This window comes from Sceloporus occidentalis, unplaced genomic scaffold, assembly GCF_023333645.1.
Source record: "Sceloporus occidentalis isolate IW3139 unplaced genomic scaffold, rSceOcc1.0.p SCAF_4, whole genome shotgun sequence".
Lineage (NCBI taxonomy): Eukaryota > Metazoa > Chordata > Lepidosauria > Squamata > Phrynosomatidae > Sceloporus > Sceloporus occidentalis.
In genome coordinates this window covers 111,163,118-111,187,228 of record NW_028316984.1, presented here as the reverse complement: position 1 = coordinate 111,187,228, position 24,111 = coordinate 111,163,118, and the positions used below count along the sequence as shown (strand labels likewise).

The 24,111-nt window shown below is 39.8% G+C and overlaps 1 protein-coding gene across 12 annotated transcripts in view; it reads right to left on the bottom strand.

Moving 5' to 3' along the window:
* CCDC73 (coiled-coil domain containing 73) overlaps nt 1-24,111 on the bottom strand; it is a 101,941-nt gene that overhangs the window by 7,281 nt on the left and 70,549 nt on the right. For 11 of the 12 annotated variants that reach the window (XM_089521271.1, XM_089521265.1, XM_089521266.1 and 8 more), the window contains 6 exons: nt 22,878-22,937; nt 19,653-19,757; nt 17,087-17,197; nt 15,695-15,905; nt 8,550-9,965; nt 799-932 (listed from right to left, as the gene is read on the bottom strand). In XM_089521271.1, the coding sequence (XP_089377397.1) occupies nt 799-932; nt 8,550-9,965; nt 15,695-15,905; nt 17,087-17,197; nt 19,653-19,757; nt 22,878-22,937 (2,037 nt within the window). The remainder of the gene's footprint in view (nt 1-798; nt 933-8,549; nt 9,966-15,694; nt 15,906-17,086; nt 17,198-19,652; nt 19,758-22,877; nt 22,938-24,111) is intronic. The other variant, XM_089521267.1, reaches the window with a different exon arrangement.

Below are 24,111 nucleotides of genomic sequence, written 5' to 3'. Positions count from 1 at the left end.
CCAACTCTAATGGACAAAAGACCTTTTTTATGATTGGTCACCAACTCATTCGTTGTCGGACCTCCTACTCATCAAGCTATTCTTTGGAAAGGTACTTTGATCCCAGTTTCATCAACTAGCGAATCTGAATGATGTCTTTAGGATTTTGTTATTGCTATTACCTGACAAAAGATAGCTATTATGCAAGTTTACATATAGACCTCCAAGGCTATTTGTTATTTATGTCTTGTTTGTTTTGTATTGTTATAAAACAAATAGACAATTATGAAAAAAGAACCAAAGTCTCCTTGCATAACATTAGATATCACTCTTTGATTAGTGACACAGGGAAACAAATACACAAATAGAACAACACATATGGACATACATGGACTTAATCAAAACAATAGTTTTTAATACAGTGTCATTCATAGCATTTACTTTAGAATGATAGTTCTTAAGTAAATGCTGTGAACTCCAATGTATTCTGTTTAGACCTGAAGATTTTCTGTGTCTGCAACTATGGCTGGAAAGTAAACAGAAGTAATAAAATACACTTAAATTTTCACTTTGTACATTTTTGTTAAGACCTAGTCTTGAATTCAAACAGACTGGCTAAGATCCATTTGATTTATACACTGTGACTTTTTCCTGCTGTTTTCCATCAACTTTAATTGTGAAAAATGTTACCACATCTGCCCTCTTGATATTATTTTGGAGATCAAGTAAGTCTTAAAGCATCCAGATGCATACAATTCTACACATAACTCTGGAGTTAGCTCACCAAGGTCTGCTCTGCAATATTTTTAATTGACTTACGTGTTCTCTGGGAAAAGAAGGATCATAAAAAGTCTTTTCTGTTGCATTCCATTCTTCCCTGAGATTTCTCTTGGGGCTTGGATTGATTCTTCCGGTATTCAAAGTGTCAGCAACTCTATTATTGTGATTAGAAACTAAAAGAGAGGAAATGGTAACAACTGCAGTTTTTATTTTCCAGGTTCTGATTTTATACTTCTTCAAACTCTTGGTTGATCTCTGATCCAGAGTACATTACGTGTATTAAAAGCTGCAGAAAACACACTTTGACACACTAGTGTTGGTATTTTAACATTTTGTTCTGAGGAAGAAAATTATCAAGAAATAATAGTATTGCTTCCTAACTTTTGCCTGAAGAATTTATTAAAACAAACATAGGACAAAAATGTGTGGCATTTTATTTATTTTTTTAAAAAAATATTGATACTATATATGACTTATGAAATATTATGACAAACTTCCCAAATTATCCAGGCTATTAACATTTGTTTCATCTCATTTTTTTTAAAATAATTACCTGTAATGAACATAATCCAGCATAATCCTGTTAATGAAGTATGATGCCATAAATCCAATTTATGCCATCGTAAATCACTTTTTTGGTCACTACAGAGGTCAGAACTCTCTAACAGCTACATTAATGCACTCTACTTGGGGCTGCCTTTGGAGAGTGTTCAGAAACTTCAGCTAGTCCAAAGAGCTGCAGCCAGGCTGTGAACTGGGGCAGGTTATAGAAACCACGCAATGCTCCTGTTGAACCAGCTCCACTGGCTGCCTATTTGTTTCCGGGCACAATTCAAAGTGCTGGTTATGACCTATAAATACAACCCGCACACTTAGATCCTTTGGGGGAAACTTACTGCAGCCAAAAAAGACTAGGTTGGCTGCAGTTACCCAGAGGGCCTTTTCATCTGCCGTTCCCGAACTATGAAATAGCCCAGGGGTAGGCAATCTTTTTGAGCCAGGGGCCGGGTTGCCGTCCCTCAGACAACTGGAGGGCCGAAGCCAAAAAATAAATAATTAAATAATTTTTAAAAATTAAAGATATAAATAAACCAGGACAAATGTAGGACAAAATTTTCAAATGGAAGACACTTTTTTAAAAAAAAAATGGAGGACACGTGAAAAAATTTGCTGATTTTTAAAAAAATGTTAATATAAATGCATGTTTCTGAGGCTTCTATAGACAATTGCCCCCCAAAGGCCCCAGCGGCAATCGGTGGCAGGACCGGGCTGGGGCCGGTCCCAAGGCCTCGCCGGTCCACATCCAGCCCGCAGGCCGCAGGTTGCCTACCCCTGAAATAGCCTGTCGGAGGAGAGCCAACACATTACTAAACTTGGGCCTTTTACAGACTGCCAAAATAAAGCTGCTTCGAGTCTCTTTGGAGGTATGCTGTTTAAATGAAGCATGCATCCTAAGAATCCGGAAGCTGCACCAAAGCTGCACTCTAGTGCTTAGGAATGGAGTGTGGCTTTGGTGCAACCTCCGGACTCTTAGGACCCATGCATCATTTAAATAGCATACCTCCAAAGAGACCCGAAGCAGCTTTATTTTGGCAGTCTGTGGCCCGTTACAGATGGGCATATAGTACGCACAGAGCACGTACTAGCGTTAGGAAGGGGTGTGACTTCTTCACGCCCCTAACCCTAATACGTGCTCCATGTGTACAAAATGGCGGCACCCTATATAGACGGGGGCCACCATGTTGACGTATTGGACGCATAGCGTCCGGACGTTGTGCACCGGAAGTGGCGCCGCGAGTGCGTGCCTCGCACCTTTCAGCGCCTCTTCCAGGGCCCAGGAAGAAGCACCATTTTGGCGCTTCTTTGTTGCTGTGCCCGGAAACCGCGCGGTTTGGCTGCTGCGGTTCCCGGACGCAGCAACCAGCAGCAGCGCGAGACCGCCCGTTTTGGGCAGCCTGTAACACGCCTGTAACAGGCCTGTATGACTTTTAAAAGGCCATCAACATGGATCTCTTCCAACAGGCCTTACCTGAATAACTCACTCAGTTACCCAGCTGATACAAACCATCTTTCGGATTATTCCGTACTGATTACTCCAAGAAACCCTATTTTTTCCTGTCTCTGATAGGTTTTAATTAACTGTTTTAATGATTTAATTTATATTTTATTACTGTTGTGTTAGAATTATTATGTTATATATGTAAGGAGGGAGGAAAAAGTGGGATTTATTTATATTTTATGAATTTTATTGTATTTGTAAGCCACCTCGATCCTACTGGAAAGGCGGAATAGAAACAATTTTATATTATTATTATCATTATCATCATCATTATTATTATTAAACCCTATATGGCTCAGGTCCAGGGTATTTGGCAGACTGTATCTTCCCATATGAACTGGCCCAGGCTCTGAGATCTTTAGGAGAGGCCCTTCTCTCAGTCCCACCACCATCATAAGCATGGCTAGTGGGGATGCGAGAGAAGATGTTTAAAACAAAGCTCTTAAATAACATCCTGGGGGTGGGTGTTGTTTTAATGAGTATAGTTTTTAAGTGCTGTTATCTTTTTAATTGTATTCTATTTTTACACAAATGATCTGTTTCAATTTTGCAATAGTTTAATTCCATTTTAATTGTCACTTTTGTAAGTTTTAATTGTAAGTTTTTAGACTGTAAGCCGCTTTGGGTCCCAACACCTTTTAGCTGGAGGAGTTCCCCATGGCCTTTTAGTGACCACTGAAGAGCAGGTGGCATCAGAGAAGCATCTAGCTATCTCCCTACAGAAATATGCACAACATTGATATCATACACTGAAACCTCTGGGGGTCTTGGCAAATGATGTCATTCTTCTGTGTCTCGCTGTAGGGACAGGGGTGCATCTCTGATCCCTTCTGTTTTCCACTGGCCACTAAATTGCTGTGGGAGGAGGAAATCTTCAAACTAAGAGATGGGTCATGGAGGATGTTAAACAGGATACATGGAACTTTTATGCTACATCTCTCTAATGCAGAATCTTGGCTGTTACATCTTTAGCATGCTAAAGTACATTAAAGTTGCAATATTAATGAACAATTTCACCTTAATGTAATCCTTTTTTAAAAAAAAATTATGTAGCTATCCTATTTTTTTCATTGTATTGGTTTTGCAGATAGCAGAGTCTTATTATTCTTAGCCTTGGAACAGGCAGGATTCCACATTAAAATTTTATACTCCAACTTGACCAAGGAAGGCAATCTAAGGTGCGAAACAGATAGGCATGAAGAAGTGGCCTCTGGCCGCTTCACTCGCAATTGAGCCCCAATCAGCCTGGGACTGCTGCGACTGGTCAGCCGGCCCTGAAAGCGGGCCGCCTCCGTGGTCCCAAATGAGTCACCACCATGGAGTGGGGTTTTTTTGTTTTGTTTTGTTGTTTTGCTGCATTGGGGGCATGCATCATCTGGAAGCCACTCCTTTTGGCTCATCTGTTTCAGGCCCAAGACTGCCTACAAATGTGCACATGCCCTGGAACCAACTGTCTTGTAGCTTTCTCCACAACACTCCTTTCCTTTTCCCTAGTATCTATGGAGCACTATGATTTCCAGCATCTGATTAGCAATGAAATACTAAAAGATAAAGGAGTTCAGGATGGATGGGAGTTTCTCAAAAGAGAGATACTGAAGGCACAATTTCAAACAGTTCCAGTGAGAAAGAAAAACGGGAGGTGTCTCAAGAAACCACGATGGATGACTAAGGAACTTTCAACTGAGCTAAGTTTGAAACGGAACATGTATAAGAAATGGAAAAAGGGGGAAATCACAAAAAAGGAATTCAAAGAAATAGCAGGCATGTGTAGGGGTAAAGTCAGAAAAGCTAAAGCGCAGAATGAACTCAGGCTTGCTAGAGAGGTTAAGAACAATAAAAAGGGCTTTTTTGGATATGTCCGCAGCAAAAGGAAGAAGAAGGAAATGGTAGGGTCACTGCGTGGAGAAGATGGCAAAATGCTAACAGAAGACAGAGAAAAGGCAGAATTACTCAACACCTTCTTTGCCTCAGTCTTCTCAGAAAAGGCAAAGGGTGCTCAACCTGAGGATAATGGAGCAGAGGACAGAATAGGGGAATTTCAGCACAGAATAAGTAAAGAGATAGTAGAGGAACACCTTATTAATCTAAATGAATTTAAGTCTCCGGGACCAGATGAACTCCATCCAAGGGTATTAAAAGAACTGGCAAATGTAATATCGGAGCCATTGGCAATAATCTTTGAAAACTCCTGGAGAACAGGAGAGATCCCAGCTGACTGGAGGAGGGCAAACGTTGTCCCCATCTTCAAAAAGGGGAAAAAAGAGGATCCCAACAATTATCGTCCAGTTAGTCTGACATCAATACCAGGAAAGATTCTGGAGCAGATCATTAAACAGAGAGTCTGTGAACATCTAGAAGGCAATGCCATAATCACAAAAAGTCAACATGGGTTTCAGAGAAACAAGTCATGCCAGACAAACCTAATCTCTTTCTTTGATAAAATTACCAGCTTGGTAGATGAAGGGAATGCTGTGGATATAGTATATCTTGATTTCAGTAAGGCCTTTGACAAGGTTTCCCATGACATTCTTGCAAACAAGCTTGTAAAATGTGGGCTTGACAAAGGAACTGTTAAATGGATCTGTAATTGGTTGACCGGCCGAACCCAAAGGGTGCTCAACAATGGCTCCTTTTCATCCTGGAGAGAAGTGACCAGTGGGGTCCCACAGGGCTCTGTCCTGGGCCCAGTGCTATTCAACATCTTTATCAATGACCTGGATGACAGAATTGGGAGCATACTTATCAAATTTGCAGATGACACCAAATTAGGAGGAATAGCTAATACCCCAGAGGACAGGATCAAGATTCAAAATGACCTGAATAGACTAGAAAGCTGGGCCAAAGCTAACAAAATGAAATTCAACACAGAGAAATGTAAGGTATTGCACTTAGGGCGGAAAAATAAAATGCACAGATATAGGATGGGTGACACCTGGCTGAATGAAACTACGTGTGAAAGGGATCTAGGAGTCCAAGTAGACCACAAGTTGAACATGAGTGAACAGTGTGATGCGGCAGCTAAAAAGGCCAATGCTATTTTGGGTTGCATCAATAGAAGTATAGTGTCTAGATCAAGAGAAGTAATAGTGCCACTGTATTCTGCTCTGGTCAGGCCCCACCTAGAATATTGTGTCCAGTTCTGGGCGCCACAATTCAGAAAGGACATTGAGAAACTGGAGCGTGTCCAAAGGAGGGCGACAAAAATGGTGAAGGGTCTGGAAACCATGCCCTATGAGGAACGACTTAGGGAGCTGGGGATGTTTAGCCTGGAGAAAAGAAGGTTAAGAGGTGATATGATAGCCCTGTTTAAATATTTGAAAGGATGTCATATTGAAGAGGGAGCAAGCTTGTTCTCTGCTGCTCCAGAGAACAGGACCCGGAACAATGGATGCAAGCTACAGGAAAAGAGATTCCACCTGAACATTAGGAGGAACTTCCTGACAGTAAGGGCTGTTCGACAGTGGAATGCACTCCCTCGGAGGGTGATAGAGTCTCCTTCCTTGGAGGTCTTTAAACAGAGGCTGGATGGCCATCTGTCAGGGATGCTTTGAATTGGATTTCCTGCATGGCAGGGGGTTGGACTGGATGGCCCTAGTGGTCTCTTCCAACTCTATGATTCTATGATTCTATGAGGCTGAGGATTCAACAAGAAAGCCTCAAGCACTCATTAAAGACACACATTTCTAAGATTAGCAGAATTTCAAAATATTGGCTAATTGTTGGATCTGGTGGATGCAGAACCTACAGTCCGAATGACTAACAAATAAATTATGATTAAAACATATGCATGTGCTGTCATAAATGTATGTATTTTTCTGACTTCCTCCCTAAATAAACCAGAAAGACGTCTTCCCCTCTCAAATGTCCGACTGTTGTTAAATAACCACTACTTAAATTGGGGGACAGGTTAGTGCTAATGAAAAGGTATGGGAAAACAACAAAATACAAAGAGGTTTCCACCAGTAAGACAGACTCCATTTCTCAATTGCAGAAATTTCAGTAAGTCTACACCTGACCTTTTGGCATTGTGTGTGTGTGACTTTAAGCCACCTCTCAACTTATGGTGACTCCACAATTTCATAGGATTTTCTTAGACAAGAAATACTGTACTAGGCAATTTTGCCATCTAGGGATAGAACAAGCATGAAAACAGATGCTGCCAAATCAAAATAATAGGTGGATGCAGAAAGACAAGGAGTGACAAGAAAGTTTACAAACCAAGGTATTAAGGCTTGAGCAGAAGGACATATGATCTATTATTCTAGCAAAGATCTCCAGATTTTCTTGGAGTCAAAAAAGGGTCCAAATGAACTTTACAGTTTCATTTATATATAGAATTGAATTTGTAAAGATAATTTTCAGACACTCTATAGTTATGCATGACAAGATCAGGAAGAGCCTATTGTCTTGGACACAAGGTAGTCCAAAGTGATATCCCTAATATACAAAGCCTGAGCAAAATCAAATTTCAAATCCAATTCTATACTTTGAAATATATGTTAACATTAATTTCTTACCTAATGATTCTTATTTTATAGCAACATATATGTTCATAGCCTAGTATGGTAATCTTTACTAGAGCAGACCCATTGGTTCAATTGCACTTACATAAATGCTGACTTATCAAGTGTTTCAACTAGTACTCTAGTTGGGGCAAACAGTTGGCTTTAGTCTAATGAAACTACTGTATATACTCATGTATAAGTTGACCTCATGTACAAGTCATGGGAGGTTTGTGGGCTAAAATTATGGATATGACCTGTAGACAAGTAGGGACATATAACAAAGGATGTAAAAAGACTAACCAAAAGAAAATTATGCCAAAGAACCTATAAAATTCCAGCAGGTATAACTATTTGTGCTCACCCTAAAGGCTGAATGGATGAGGAAAAACACCTGAACGGCTAAAGCATGAGTAACATGAGTTGTTCAAGCCAGGAGGAAAACTTAGCATGGGGCTCCTGAGATCCATTCCACAGGAGTGAAACTGCTAGCGCTGCCTCTGAACCAGCCATCTGTGGCTGCCACTGCCACCATTTTCCCACCCAGGGATTCAAAAATGCCTTTTGCCATTCCAATCAGAAAAGGGAATGGTTCCTTATTTTATAAAAGTTGAGGTACAGTATTAACTCATATCAAAAACGGGAACCATCTCCTTCCTTAAGTAGAGAATGGTAAGAACTTAGTCCACCCCAGGAGAATCTAAGAGAAGCATCATCCCCTTCCACTCTCTTGGTGCTCCTTTGATGGAAAGCGTCAAAGAGTCAACACCACTGCCATTTTCATACTCGGGCTTTGAAGAAGAAAAAAAAAACAGAAGCCATGGCATGGCAAAGAGAGTAGAGGAGGTCATTGCTTCTTTCAGGTTCCCCCAGAGCAAGACTAAGCACTTGTCTTTTGCCAGTCTACTCTGAGAAGGGGATGGCTCCTTTTTTCATAAGGTACAGTACTCGCATTGACTTGTGGATAAGTTGACCCAATTTTTTTGGATCAATTTTTGACTAAAATGTCTTGACTTGTACATGACTATATAGGGTATATTTTCAACTGTTCCCTATTCAAATGCTAGTAAGAAAAAAGTGAGGATCACTGATGTCAGTGGAACTTACTCCTAGGTAAATAGCTGATGATTGTAGGCAACAGATACTACTACAATATTTTGACCAGCCATTTTTGTTAGCTATCACTGTAATTCTATACTTTGAAATATCCGTTAACATTACTTACTTACCTAATGAGTCTTCTTTTATAGCAGCATATATGTTCATAGTTTCACCGATTTCCTTTGAATTCTGGCTATTTTTTAATTCTTGTGAAAGTGGGTTTTCTTTCGTTGAGAAAAACTGTTTGGAAGCTGAAGCACACACTCCTTGAATTTCATTTTGATACACCATAAGCAAGTTTACTTTTACAGAATTTTTCTTGGTTATTTTGTCTCTAGTTGCAATGCTAACAGAAGACATCACATTTCCCTGTACTGAATATTCAGTTGTCTTTATGGGTAAAGAACATGATTTGTCTGTGCTGTTTCCTTCTGCAGTAAGTTCCTCTGTAACTGTACTTTTTAATAAGTCTTCCTTTTCTTTTAATGATATGTTCTCTTCATCACAACCCATGATAAATGGTTTATCTGTAACAGTATGCAATTCTCTTTCTTCATCTCTGGTAACTTGGTGAGTTGTCACATCTATAGTCTGAGATCCATGTACATTTTCACCATGGAGAAGCAAAACCTTGTATACACTTTCTTCTCTTAGTTCAGAGCTGTCTTTATCAGAATATGTTTTTGTCATTTCATTTGCATCTTTAGATGGGTTTTCATCCCTTAAATTAGAATCCCCCACTATAAGCAAATTGTTGGCATTGACGTCATTGTTATTATAAGTATTTTCACCTAAAAGATTGTCCAAAGAAGCATGCACAGGTGGTACATTCTCTGTTGTGTAAAATGAACTGATTTGCTCACAGAACCCATCATTTCTGCATGTATTGTCAGTATATATTTCTTCAAGAGAGTTATTAATCTGTTTACATAAAAGGAGTTGAGAGTTCACACAACTTGTGCTGTGACTTGGTGGTGTTTGTTTTGCTTTGCAGAATTCACTGCACGCATCATTATTAGGGATGTTCATGTGACTCAGTATCATTTGTGATGAGACAGAATCCTTTTCAGTATTCAGAAAGTTATTTATACTAAGCTCACTGTCTTTTTTGCTAAGAACTTCACTTGCAGAGGAAACTTCCTCATGGAGTATATTGTTTTCATTTCTTTCAAAAGCAAATTCATTTGCAATACCTCTATCTGGAAGATGCTTGTTTAGTTTTGGTGAATGAGGTGTATCTTGATTAGAACTACCAAAATCGTCACCACTGTCTAAAAGCATCTTAAGATCTTCCACTGGGAATTCTGTTAAGGAACAACCATCTAAGCCTTTTAGGTCTTTCTTGGTTTCTGTTCTATCAAATATCTTTTTGTCTGCTTTTCCTTTAGTTGTAGTTTCTTTACATTCAGCAATAAATGGTCTACTCATCGATACTGGAGTAATAAAATTGACTGTACAAAAGGACATGCCTACAGAATGCTCCCTCTGTTTTGGCTTCAATGGACAAACTTTATCATCTTCATTCACACAATTCTCATAATAATCTAAATATGGTAGGATGAGAAGATACTATCAGTCATGAACATTTAAACAGTAAATGCTTTGAAAACACTATTCAAAATACTTGTCTAAATGGCAACAAAGATATATTCAGATCAAGATAAAAGATTTCAGATCAAGATAAATGTGTATAGTAAGCCTTTCTGTCTTTTAAAGGTAACACAGTAGAACCTCTTGGAGGACAAAAAGATGGAAATTGAAAATAGGTGTAATGTCTTTAGCCCAGGGAATCCTGTGAACTGAAGTTTATTGTGGCACCAGACTCTCTGACAAAGGCTAAATATCTCACAATACTATAGTTCCCTGAATTCCCTAGCATTGAGTCAAGACAGTTACAGTGGTCTCAAACTGGATTATTTCTGCAGTGTGTTTTGGATCTTTGTCTCCCTTTGTCCGTTGCATATCTTGACAAAGGCAAGCCAGCTGTATTTATGTATAAACCCATAGTTTCCAACATCCTTCCTTCCCAGGAATTCAAGTCAGAAATTAGAGAGATTGTGACAGTTAAAATAGTTTATTGACCAGGTAAATTCAAGTAAGCTACACATGAAGCAAATAACCTACTTCTCTGAAGACTGACAACCTCTTTGTCCCTTTTAATCACTAAATTATAATGACTACATGTGTAATTTGAATGGAATAAAGCAGCAGCATGCATATAACAATACGGTTTCCAACTATTATCCATCTATTTTTGACTTGCTCCCATTTTTTCCCTTAAAACCCACCTTGGCAAAACCATATTCAAAAATATACATTCAGACAGATTTGTGAGGGCACCTGATTTGTGAAGGTAGTAATCAACATGTAATGAATTTTAAACATGGATCTAGTCTAGGTGTGATCTAAAAATTTATTGGGTTCCCATTCCAACCTTTCTTTGTTACTCCCCAAATGGATGTGCTGAAATAATTTTATTCCATTATAAAATTCTATTAGAATCCAAGCCTCACACTCATTACTGTTATGTAACTGTTGTTCAAGTAAAGGTCTTTGTGCTTCTTATTTAGAATTCACACAGCAGATGTCTTATTCAAGCCAATTCAGGCAACATTTCTACATTCAGAAACATTTGATTGTGTAGTAAGTATGAAAATTAAAACAGAAATGATTGGATTTGGCTTCTTTTCTCCCCCCCTCCCCCCAGTATGCACTTTCATCAGAGACACATCACTGCTGGTGTCATGATGATGATGGCCCAAATATGGACATCTTCACCTTCCTGAACTCCACTCTCCTCTATTTCCCCCCATTGCCTGTGAGGCAAAGCTGCATGTGGAGGAAAGGCCACAACTTTATTAATGCAAGCATCAGCAAAAAGGTAGGGTTGGCCAAAAGCATGAGTTCTGGATCATCTTACAACCCGCCGTTGTAGGATAAATGGCATGTCATATAATGCAAGGCATCGGGATGAGCTGGGGGCTAGATTACCGCCCTCTTGTATCCATGCAACCCGCAGATTGCATTTAACTAAAGCCCCTAGTTACTGGGAAGCGGTGTCACATTATGGCCCCCGCAATGACCACAACGTATGCCCTCATCGCTCCCGATACGGTGCTATGCAACCTTATAGACCATGCCTACTAGATCCAGAACCTCTGCTGCCGCCACAAAGGCTCTTCCGAAGGAACGCCACCACCAACCCTACCCCGCAAGCAACACCAACAGGGTTCAAAGGAGCTGCCAAGCCGGCCTGACCCATGCCAAAAACTAAAAAGTCCAATACGGCTGAAACTGCAACATATCACGTGTTCAGCCTGGCGGAAGCACATCTGAGAAAACGCATAATGTCCACCAATGAAAAGCCAGGTTCCACCTCAACACCACCAGAGTAGCAACCAGTAAGCGCAGTCATCCGGCTAGGCAGCGGAACAGCAAATAACAGCAATGTTGGTACTTAGCCCAAACCTGCAAGTGAATGGACTGAACAATTTGCAAAAAGCAAAACAGTATAACGATCCAGAGATCAAACATGCACATGTAAGGAAGGGGAAAAGGGGGGTACCAACACGAACCAGGTGAACAAACCACAGCTCAAACATGGCTATTTAGGAGCAGAGCCAGCTCCCCTGCTGAGAAGAGAGGCAGAGCAAGGGATCCGCAAGGCCTGAGATGTGGGAAGGACTAGAGGGCAGGACAGCCTAGCATGAGGACCTCTGCAAGAAGCACAAAGGTGATCAAATTTGCATTGTGGGCGAGAACACTTGCCAAAATTAAAATCTTGGCAAACAAGGCCCAGACTAACAGGGGGGGCAGAACGAGTGGAAGAGGCAGGCGGCATGACCTGAGTTCCAACTTCCAACAGCCAAATTGCGGAGTGAAGGTGATCCCATCGCTCTCTGGAATTCTGGGAGGCATGCCGTCGAAAAGCTGTATCATAAGCAATAGCTGCCCAATCACCAGAGAACTCTCTGGCCTTAAGGACATGGAGCAATTGACTGTCAAGCTGCTAAGCCCGTTCAGGGAAGGCCAAGGCAACAACAGCCCTGAAAATGGTGAAACCTTCTAGCCAATTGTCAATATTGTGGTCAACCGGAGGGGAAGGGGGGGCTTCTTTTTCCTTCTGGTAGAGGTGACTGCCAAAGCTGCTTGACCTGTCGGAGGAACCAAACCAAAGACATCAACAAAACAGCCCCTGAGGATCAGCTTCCTGGTTTTGCGAGGTAGATGAAAGCCAGGAGGGCACTCTCCAGGTGCGCAAACCGGAAACCCTTGTGCTTCTTGGTCGACCCAAACCCCCTGAAGACCGCGTTGCCAGGTACGACGCTTGATGACCCAACGCAGCAGGCCTGGGGCCATGGCGTGCTCAACCCAAAAGTGATCTCTGCCAGAAGGTAACGGTGAGTTGACAGCAGTGAAGGCATCTTGAGCAGCTTGCAAGGAATGAGCCCAACAATGTATTTTCTTGGCTCTGCGTCCTTTCTTGCGCCGTCTACGTCTGTTGTCACCATCCCCGTTGTCTATCACCTCGCCGTCCGAACTGGAAGATGCCGACGACATCGAACTGGAGCTGGAGGAAGACAATACTCTCAAAGGCCTAACTGTCCCAGGAGTCCTGTCACAAGCAGCTGAAGGTACTTGGCTAGAAGATGTAGCTCCCTGATAACTGGCAACTGATGGAATTGAAGTAGATTCTGGAACACTTGATTGGCAGGGTGCAGTGGCTTTAGCAATCAGCTCAGCAATTGAACGCGACAACTCCGACATCACCGATTGGGACAAACAAGGAGCAGCTGGAGCTGGACCAACACTTGAAGATCCAGGAGTAAAAACAGCTCTGGAACCTGAGCCCGGCGTACCTCCGAAGGAGGAAGTGGGAATGGTATCCAAGGCCAGCATAGCCTGAATATTTCCAGCTTGCCCAGATGAAATTTGAGTTGACAAGGCAGGAGGTGCCTTATGATGCCCCGCTTTGTTGGGCATGATGAAAAACACAGTAAGCCAATTACCAGTAAAAATGGATAACAAAATTGGACAGGTGGCTGAGAAAGTGTTACCAGTCTGAAAATGTCAACAGATAACAAAGCAAAAAGGCCCCAACCAAATAGACTCTAAAAAGGGGGACCAGCAAGGTAGGGGCTGCAAACCCCAAATTAAGCCCAAAAACAAGCAAACGGTTTTAAAGCGTAACCGCACACTCACCAAAAACAAATTAAAATTGTCCATAAACAGAAAATGGGGAGAGAAGGCAGCAAAGTACTCTCTAGCTGAGCCCCCAAAGTGAGGAGCCCAGCCCAAAATGGCGGCCGTGTCACCTCTCTCTCCCCCAAGGCCGCAAAAAAGGTGGGGGAGGGGGCAATAGGCCCCCATCTTGTAACGCAGGGCTGCAGAGGACCCCTGGTGTAACGCGGGGAGAAGGGGGCAAGCCCCTTATGCTCGCCTCCCCGAAAGCTCAGCTCTGCTCAGCAGCAGAGCCGAGCAGAAATGGCACGGAGAAGGACGCCGCATGGCCTTTTTATAGGCCTTTTCCAAAGGTGGGGGCTGAGAAGGGAGTTGCCCCGCCCCCAGGAGCAGCCAGCCAATCGGCTGCCCTGGAGGACCGGGGCGACCATAAAGAGGGACTAGCCGCCTCCTAGAGTGTCGCTCAGGAAGCGGAAGTCCCTCCCTTTCCCCCCTCGGCTGGCCAATCAGAGGCCAGCGCACCCCAGCAATGCATGCTGGGGCGCGCCAGACCTCCGTGGCGCCTGGCCCCGGTGGCAACGCTGCCTGCCCGGGGAGTCGGGCAGCAGCCTTTTTGCTGTCTTTAGTCAGACTGATTTCCAGTTGTCCAGCAAAAAGGACCATCACCAGTTGAACAATGGGATGGATAGGGTATCATTAATATGTGTCAGTTTTGTATGCACTCATGCATGGACCCATTCTGTCTGTGTATGTGTATGAGAAAATGTGAGAAAGGGAGAAGGGAAAGAATCTTGATTTCAAAACCCAATTCTGGGCTTCCAGAGACAGTATCTGCATAATCTTGACAAAGTAATTACTGTATAAAAATATACATGCATACTATTAATTTGAGGAAATTATGGGGTGTATGTTCAAAGATAGGGTGCAGAACTTTCTACTGTTTTTTACACAGTAGTCTTAAGCTCTATATAGATATAAATATAGATATAGATATAGAGAGAGTTATAAACAGATATGAATAGAAACTGATGGGGTTGCACGATGCCTCATTTTCCATATTTATTTGATATTAGCGCATATTAAATGCAATTATCATTGGCATCTTGTGCAGGGTTCCAAAATCACCACCTTCAACATTGATCTCTTTCAAGTGATAAGTCCTCCCTTTCCTCTCTGTTACTGGAAATCTCTTATTACCTGGCACCAGGGAAAAGGAGAAGGTGAGGGGGGCATGGTTAGACCAGGAGGTGAGGGGAAGACTCAGCTAAAGGTTAGAATTTCTCAGGCTGAGATAGACCCACCTAAAAACAGGAAAAGCAACTCATGCTATCTATCATGGATAGATACAGCATGAAAATTGGGGGGGGGGGGGGGGAGTTTGTCCCAAGAAACTATGATTCAGTAGTCTGGAGAGGAAACATGGAATCAACATATAGGAAGAAGTGATGGGTGCCAATGAACAGTAGAGAAAACAACACTTAAATTTGTCCTTCTGACTAGCCCCATATTTCTAGGCCCCCACACTTCTAGGTAAATAAAAAGAAACATTAGTTGTGGTTTTATCACTCCAAGGTTTAATTATACTCTTCTGTCATTGTATACTCTGGAAATCCTTGCACCTCACTTGACTGACATATCATTGGTTTTAACACACACATCTATCTAGCAAGCAATAGAGGAAGGAAGGAGATTCCCCTTCAGTTCAGCAGCCTCACTTCATGCTATTCTGTTGGGAGTTGGAAAACAGTGTATCCCATTCCCCTCCCACAAGTATGTTTAGTAAAAGATGGAGATAATAATAGTCTCACATTTAATTGTTAAGGATGTCAGACCACAACTTTAAAATGAGCATCTGGCAACAACAAAAAATACTTGCGGAAGCCAATGTAATATTGCACTAACATATTTCAGCTTAATTTTGATATTTTGGTTAGCAAAGCAAAAATAATTATGAAAGGTAAAAGGTAAAGGTTTCCCCTTTGACATGTTTGTCATTTTTTTAAAAAAAAAAGTAACAAATTTAATTTTTATTAATATTTTTAAACAGGTTTCATTGTAATTACAATTCCAATAGTAACTGATACTAGCATACCTTCAGTGCAAACTGAACTCTCTTGTGCTGCATCTGCATCACTGTTGTTTTTTTCTGTTTGAATTTCACCAGAATCGAAAGAACAAGGCAGAATATTGGTTGCTCCAATTTCTTCTTCTGTAAGATTAGTACAAGCACCTATTGTTTCCTGTGTATATTTGTTTTCTTCATGGCTTGTATGCATTTGATTTTCATTGCATATATCTTCAGTCTGCAGTAAAAATAAAATATATCTTACTATTATAATTAAACTTAAGTGAGGAGTGGAGTGTTTTAGAAAAATTTTAACCCACTGTTCTTTCCTTCTGAATAATTTTTGGCACCCCTTTTCAAAAGGTTCTGAAACTGTTTTAAAAAGTCTGGTTTCAGGTAAACAAGACATTTCTATTGCCAAAAACAACAGGAATGATACTTAATCAGAGTGGGGTGTGCATCCAGATCTGCATCCCATAGAAAGAAGAATGACATGCATTGAGATTTGTATTTATATGTATACAAAAAAGTGAATGTTGTTCCTCTGTAATGCAGTATGGTCATAGGGATAAGCAAATGGGGAGGTGGATCAAGTAGGAAACAACCCCTAAACTGGTGCCAAATGAGTAGCATAAAATAAAATGGGGAATCGTGGTTTTGTAGCCCTTGGTAGTGCACATTTGGACATTTCATGCTGAAATTCAAACCTCATAACAACATGGCACTGTATTAATGTAATATCTCTGTTACATGAATGAATGTTACATGGGATTAAGCTAGGGATTCCTATTCCCTGAATCTGACATTAAGAGATGAATGAATGCAGGAATGAAGTTTGTAGGGGAAAAGTGGCAAATGAGGTAAAATTTGGACATAAAATTATTTGCAATCTTGATTGATAAACTGCCTTAAGTATATAAAGTTTGTAACTGAGACTCAAGTTACCACAGAAAATTCTAATTTGGATTAGGACCACCCTGAAATTTACATCTATTTCCTTGAAATTCAGCTCTAATGTTATTCTTATGAACTATGAGCCCTGTAGCCATAACCAGATTTGGGTTGCCACCTAGCTCCAATGCAAACTGAATAGGCTAAACCAATATGGCAAATGCCACAATAGAACCTCCAGAAGGCTTCTCAACCTTCCACTATTAGTTTTGGGGAACCATAAGAGTGTGAAGTGGGGAGGTTCAATTGCCCCTCTGCGTGATTCTTCTGTAATTCCATCAATGGAAGTCCAGTGCTGGATACTGCAAAACGTATCTCCTTTTTAAGTTTTAAGTTTTTAGAGATAAATAATATTTGATCATATTTTTATTTATGTAATATTTTCTTAGATTTTTGGAACTGTGCGGAATGCTTTGATTGCTGCTTGGAAACCTTGTTAATACACTAATATTTAAATAATAAACCAACCTCATTTTTCCAAGTGGCTTTTCTCTTCTCATATTCATTCTGAAGATTAAGGAACTTTTGTTCATTTTCTTTTGCCTTCTCCCTTTGCAGCTCATTATCTCTTTCAAGTATCTGCAATAAAATTAATTATCCAAAAAATAATCAATACCACATTAATGAATTTTGATGTGTTTTATGTTGCTTGGACCTTTTCTGCTAACATGCTGAAACTGCCATACAGATCAGTGATAATGTGCTATCTCAACAATAATTTTCATAAATTAACAGAAAGGTGCTTATAGTTTAGCTAACATGAAACAGGGGGAGGTTATGAAAAAGAAATGGCTATAAAGGGGTATAAAAATACTTGCCATTATTCAGTTTCACTGCATAAGTTTTAATGTGCTGAAAAAGTAATATAAAGTGCAGAGCTAAGAAATATGAAATGTAGCACATTCTAAACCTTTGTTTGTGGAGATAAACACTGCAGTACAACTAGAACATACTTTTATTATAGTAATCAAAGTTGAATTCATTTTATTAACATTCCATATAATTTAGATGCAGGATTAATTAAAATTGGTAGTGCACTATAGTAAGAATTCTGGTTTTTAATATTTGTTTTATTTCCATTTATTTTTTTAAAATGTTGATCCAATGAAACTGAACAAAACTTTGTTAACATTATAATAGCATGCTATTGCTGATATTATGTAGAATTTAGATATTATGTAGTAGACTTTTGTGGCAAGCACTTCACTAAGGAAATTGTCATACTTGACATGAGAATTCTGGATTAACCTCATTGTCAGCCTTATTATCATACTGATAAATTAAAATAAAGTTGCATAAATCAGCTTTTATACATTTCTCAGGCAGAAGAGGATTTTTTTAATCACATATTTTATAAAACATGTATTAAAAATGATAAAAATGTAGTGTTTCCATTACCTAATATAAGTTGATTTGATGTGAGGAAAACATTGTAAACAAAATGTTAAGGTATGGTATGTATGTGTGTTTTCTGTGATTCTTTAAAATCACTTCTAAAAAGTTCCCTTTTGGAGAGTGGGGTTTCAAAACAGCCATGCAATCCAAATTCCATGATGACTGTTTTGGAGTTTTGTTTTGTTTTATGTGTATAAATTATATCCACTAAGTTCCTAGTCCCAACTAGAATAGACTTATGAAATCGATAGGAATTTGTTAAAATAATACCTACATAATTTCATTTTATTCTGTTACTCTATTTTAGTTGAGACAAGTGATTGGATTTAGGTCATTCAGAAAACCTGTAGACCATGGGTAAAGTGCAGCCCCTAGGTTGTATATGTCCCAAGGAGGTCAAAAAGGTCTCTTGCAAAAAAAGGCAAGTTTTTTGCTCCAAAATAACCCTCTAGGGAGTCTTGAGGGCATTTCCACTGTGTTTGGAGCCCCCCCCCCAATTGTTTCCCAACATTTTTGCAATTTCTTCCCCCAAAAAATATTTGCCCCCAAATGCCTTCTAGGGGACATTTTCCACCACATTTTGGATCCACCCTGGCCAAGTTAGGCCCAAAAGAAGCTTTAAAAATGCAAGTAAATAGGAAGTGACTTCTGCTCACTTTGTAGCCTTTGGGGGCAAAACGAGTTTGTGTGTGTGTGTGCACGGGTCCATGCGTGCACACGTGAACCAGTGCAGTGGGGAAAGTCTTCCTAGGGGGTTAAAGCAGCCCCCTACCCTCCAGAGATACCCACTCCTGCCATAGACTTAAGCTGGTGGAATCCTTCGTAGCCTATCTCCTATCCTATATGTTTTTCTGCATTAATAACTTTCGCTGTCTTGACCACACTCTGATTTTGCTTGGCATCATGTGCCCTGGTTTTCAACTGGGAAATGTTAATTTATTTTTAATTTATCAGTATGATAATAAGGCTGACAAATGTTATGTTGCTTGGCCTTTTGTTCTTATGGTTTTCTGCTCTGGCAAGTTTTTTTCTTGTTCTTAAACTGTTGTTAATTATCTATCTGTCTATATTTAGTGTTCACCACCTGGTGTTATTATTTGTGAGCTTGTTTGTTGTTTACTATTTTAAAAAGCAAAACATAAAATGGTCTTAAAACTGAATGGAACAAAAGATCAAGATTTGTAATTCAGGATGTTGAAATTCTATGGTGGTGGTAGTGAGTATTCATTTGATGTAACTACAAAATTATTCATGTTGTAGTGTGGTCAACACAAAATATGATCTACACATGAAGAGAAGTCCTTTAATGACTTTAAAGCAAATGTTTACTTAGATGAGAAAGTGTCTTCTCCTTCAGCTGGAAAACAAAAGATGAAGACAGTCCTATCTAAACAATAATAATCATTTTAGCACAGCTCCATATAAACCACTGAAATCTGCTTTGATGTAGGCCAGATTGCAGGAGGGGCTGTAAGGAGAGATAGTTGTTCCCACCTGATTTACTGTCAGAAAGGCCTTTCCACTTGGAAGAGATAATTTGAATACTAACTGAATTGCTCAAAAACACATAATACTTTAAAAATAAAGTTTTTTAAAAAGAATTTGTAGATAGCTAAAGAATCCATAATGAACACCTGACCTGGCATTTTTCTTTCAGTTTATTCAGCTCCAGCTCCATTTTTCCATTTACTTCTGTCTGTCTGCTGAGTAATTGCTGCATATGTTGTAGTGATGCAATAATCTCCTTATTTAATAAAATGAAGACATTGTGCTTTAAATGAAAGTATTATTCTGTAAAGGTCAGCATGACAACACATGCAAATATGTTTTCATTACTTTTATTATATTAAAATAAAGGCTTCCATCACAACCTCTGGACTCCATATTCAGACAATCAGGATTAAAACATGGCAGCATATATTGGCATATTGGTTGGACTCGTATGAAGGTGGAACTGGTAGTGGTTGATTTCATCAAATTGATGCAGCTGGATTTCAACATTTCAAAGGAACATAGATACCACAGAGGTGGTGTTTACATATATTTATATGTTGTTGTTGTTGTTGTTGTTGTTAATTATTATTATTAAACTTTATTTCTAGAGCGCTGTAATTGTTGTTGTTGTTGTTGTGTGCCTTCAAGTCATTTCCGATTTATAGCAGCCCGAAGTCCTATAATGGGAATTTCTATCATGAGAATTTCTAGGCAAGATTTGTTCAGAGGTTTGCCATTGTCTTCCGCTGAGGCTGAGAGCATGTGACTTGCCCAGTGTCACCCAGCAGGTTTCATTGCCGAGCTGGGTGTCGAACCCTGGTCTTCAGAGTCATAGTCCAACACTCAAACTACTACACTGGCTCTCTATGTTTATATATAGATGGCAAACTACAGCTTGGTAACCTGACATCTGCTAATTTAATACTTATATCTGTACAGGCTGCTTAAGAACCATTACCAATTCAAGGTAAATTTCACATCAAAATTAAACACTTGAGTGCATCACTTTTGTCCTAGTAGGACGTTAGAATAATTACATCTCCATACAGTGAAACATTCGACTGTATGCATTCCACTGCATATAGTGAAACATTCCATAGGCCCATGCTTGTTATGTATTTCCAAGCACTACAGGAATATTAGACAGAGGATACATATGTAATGATATCATTTATATACATATTAAACAAATCAAGGCCAGAAGACATTCTTGCCATTCACCTTTTATTGTTTAGAACAGTTGTGATAATTTTCTCCTTACCCATTCTTTTCTGAATTACAGTATCAGAATATAAATTATTAAATTCAGCAAGTGTTTGTCCATCCCAAGCCTCCAAACTTTATACCACAACTTCTCTCAGTTCTATCAAAAGTTAAGGTCAGATCAAGTAAGGCAGCATTTGCTTTCCTTCTTAAAAACAGAGACACCAAATCTTTCATTCCAACCACTGAGAAATTTGCCAACCAAGGAGATTATGGTATGGGACTTGGATGTGACTATCCCCAACAGGATAGACACGCATTTAACCCTCAAAGACAGATCTTACCACGTTCTCCTACGGTCGGGCCACAGGAAGCCCATATGCAGCCTATGCTTGTCCTGTAGCTTTTCAAGAACGGGGTTTTCCCATTCTTGAATAGCTACGGAGTAAGCCCAGGTTGCATATGGGCTGCCTACGGCCCGACTGTGGGTGAGTGCAGTAAGATCCATCACTGAGGTTAAGCACATTCAAGTCCTGTCTCCCAAGTTAATACAGTATAAGTAAAAAGCTTGGCTAAATTGAAGGCCTGGTGCTATCCTGATCTGGGTCCTAGCCTGAGTTGGTCCTTGGGCCAGTGCAGGGATAGTTGGGTGTTTACATGCACATATACTTGTTGCCACACCATGGCCCACTACTGCTGTGTGCCCCTAAACTTCCTCCACCATCACTCCTACTGAGAAGACCCACCTACCCACACACATCGTCTGACATGGAAATGGGCTGCCTGGCTGCACTAACATGCCGAGGCATCCTGTTTCCACTGTAGATACAGTGACGGGGGTCTTTTCAATAGGGGCAATGGCGAAGAAAGGTAAGGGGTGTGTGGGACCATCCAGTTTGCCTAGTCATTTTGACGTGCACTAAGGCCCCTTTGGGCTGGGATCGGCATCGAGTCTGCCCAATCCTGTCTGAAGAAAATTGACCTGCATTGTTCAAATAGGATGATATGAAGCTAGGGAAACATGGGCCTTTTGGCTGATGCAGACAGCCCCTTAGTCCATCATTCCTATTGTGCAAAGGCCACCACTTAACACTGCACCTCTTAATAGGGTAGGATTTTCTTTTTTCTTTTTCTTTTCCACTTGCAGCCCTCTGTGCTGCCTGAAAACAGGGTCTGGTAAGTTTCCCAGCTACCTTTACAGCTAGTTTTGATGATATCTGGGAGACTGTAGCATGGGCAAGGTTCAGCTTCCTCCTTGTTCCACTGACAGTTCTGTTAATGTAACTCCACCAAACAGAATCCTGGCCTGAATGTTTTACTCATTTTCCTTTTAATGAATTAATATATTATACGAAGTAGAAGGTTATGAATGACAATAATACCTATAGTGCATTACTTTGGGTGGGATAATGAGGGCATAACAAGTTCCTTTTGTAAAAGTAAGAAGTAATTTCATTACCTTGTAAGTATAACAAATTACATTCACTCTTTTTGGTGTAGTGATTTGGGCCAATATTGCATTTTAAATGTATTTTAAATAACAAAGATACAAAATACATTTTAAAGTAACATTTTAAATAATGGATGATGGCAACTTTCACTTTCCAAAAATAATGAGTAACAGATTACTTTTTAAAGAACGTTCCAATCTCTGAGCAGAACCAGACGTTACATGTACTTGGAGGCTGGGGTTGAGTTAAGCTTGCTTCATTTTAAGTATATATAGGATCAGCCTGTTAAGAGTAGCAAAGATTTTCTGTCAACCCACTGCCAGAATCTGAAGTTTCAGAAGTGATGATGGGGCCCAGGAGCATCCTTTGACAGTAAGTCTCAGTAATTAGAGAAGACCTTATCAACATTGAATAGACAATTTGTGCTGAATAGTATTTTTTCAACATTATCTGACCCTGACAGCTTGACCATCAGTTCTTAATGACTATGGCAGAAATGGACACCTCATTGCTATACACTGTTGATGGTCAAGTTTAAGCACTTTGTTAACAAAGTAGATAAAAACAACTGAAGATAGATATTCCCTCCACCCCAAAATACCTTTGTGTAATATTTTGCATCTTTATTGTTTGAAAGTCTCTTTATAACTGCATCTATTCTTAATAAATATTATTAATATATAATACATTTATAAAATGCTGTGTTGACAAATTACCTGCTTTTCTTCCTTAAGATGTGTATTTTCTTCAGTTAATGTTGTATTTAACTCTTTCTCCTATAAATTAAAGAAAGACAGTGGGCCAAATCCAGTTGTCCCTTTATAGTTTGTACAGTACTGTTGTCTCGTATGCACATCTCCCCATATGGAAAAGAGTAGCTAAAAGTGCAGTGCACAGAGCATGAGAAGGAATGGGGAGCAGCAAAGGACAACAGAATCATGCTGTATCAGGGTTGGATTGATCCTGCCATCAATACTGAGTTGTCAAAAATGTTGATTTATTTAAAAACAACTATGAAAAGACATGGGGAGAAATTAGGACTAATTTGAAGGTGTAGGACAAAATGAATTTGTCGTGGCTTGGAAAAATAGCAGCGATAAAAATGAAAATATTGCTGAAGTTTATGTTTCTTTTTCAGAATATCCCTATCATAACAAATAATAAACCATTTAAGTTGTGGCATACAGAGCTATCCAAATTTATCTGGAGTGGGAAAAAACTGAGAGTGAGGTTCAAGGTGATGCAAGACCTGACCTCGAGAGGTGGCTTAGCGTTGCCTAATCTTCTGATATACTATGAGGCATGCTGTATGGAATGGTCTTTAGACTGATTTCTGTTAAATAACAAAAGAACCCTATGTCTTGAAAGCATAGATTTACGGTTCGGATGGCATGGATACCTCCTATATGACAAGCATAAGGTACATAGAGATTTCTCAAACTATTTTGTTAGAAAATTGTTAATGTCGGTATAGCTAGAATATATCGTGGGCTCCCAGAATGGACTTCAATACATGAAGCATTCCATAGAAGGGAGAAACTGAAAGATGACAGATGGATAACTTATGCGGATTTGACATATAAGAATGTGAGGGATATGAAATTGGAATTTAAATCATTGGATCAACTACCAAAAGGTTATGTTTGTGGCTGGCTTTTGTATCGCCAGCTTAAGGAGAGATTTTTGGCCGACAACAAGCTGATAGCCATAAAAGCAGGGAATTCTAAATCTGAAGAAATTTTAATTTCAGACAATCACCGTAAAATTGCTTTGTTTTATAAATGTCTTTTGGAATGGGACTTGGAAGAAGATGTGATTAAGGAACAAATGATAAAATGGTCCCAAGACATAAAACAAAGCATTGGTTTAGATCAATGGGAAAAATCATGGAACTGCAGGCTGAAATATACCCTCTGTAATGATCTAAGGGAGAATTTCTTTAAGATGCAG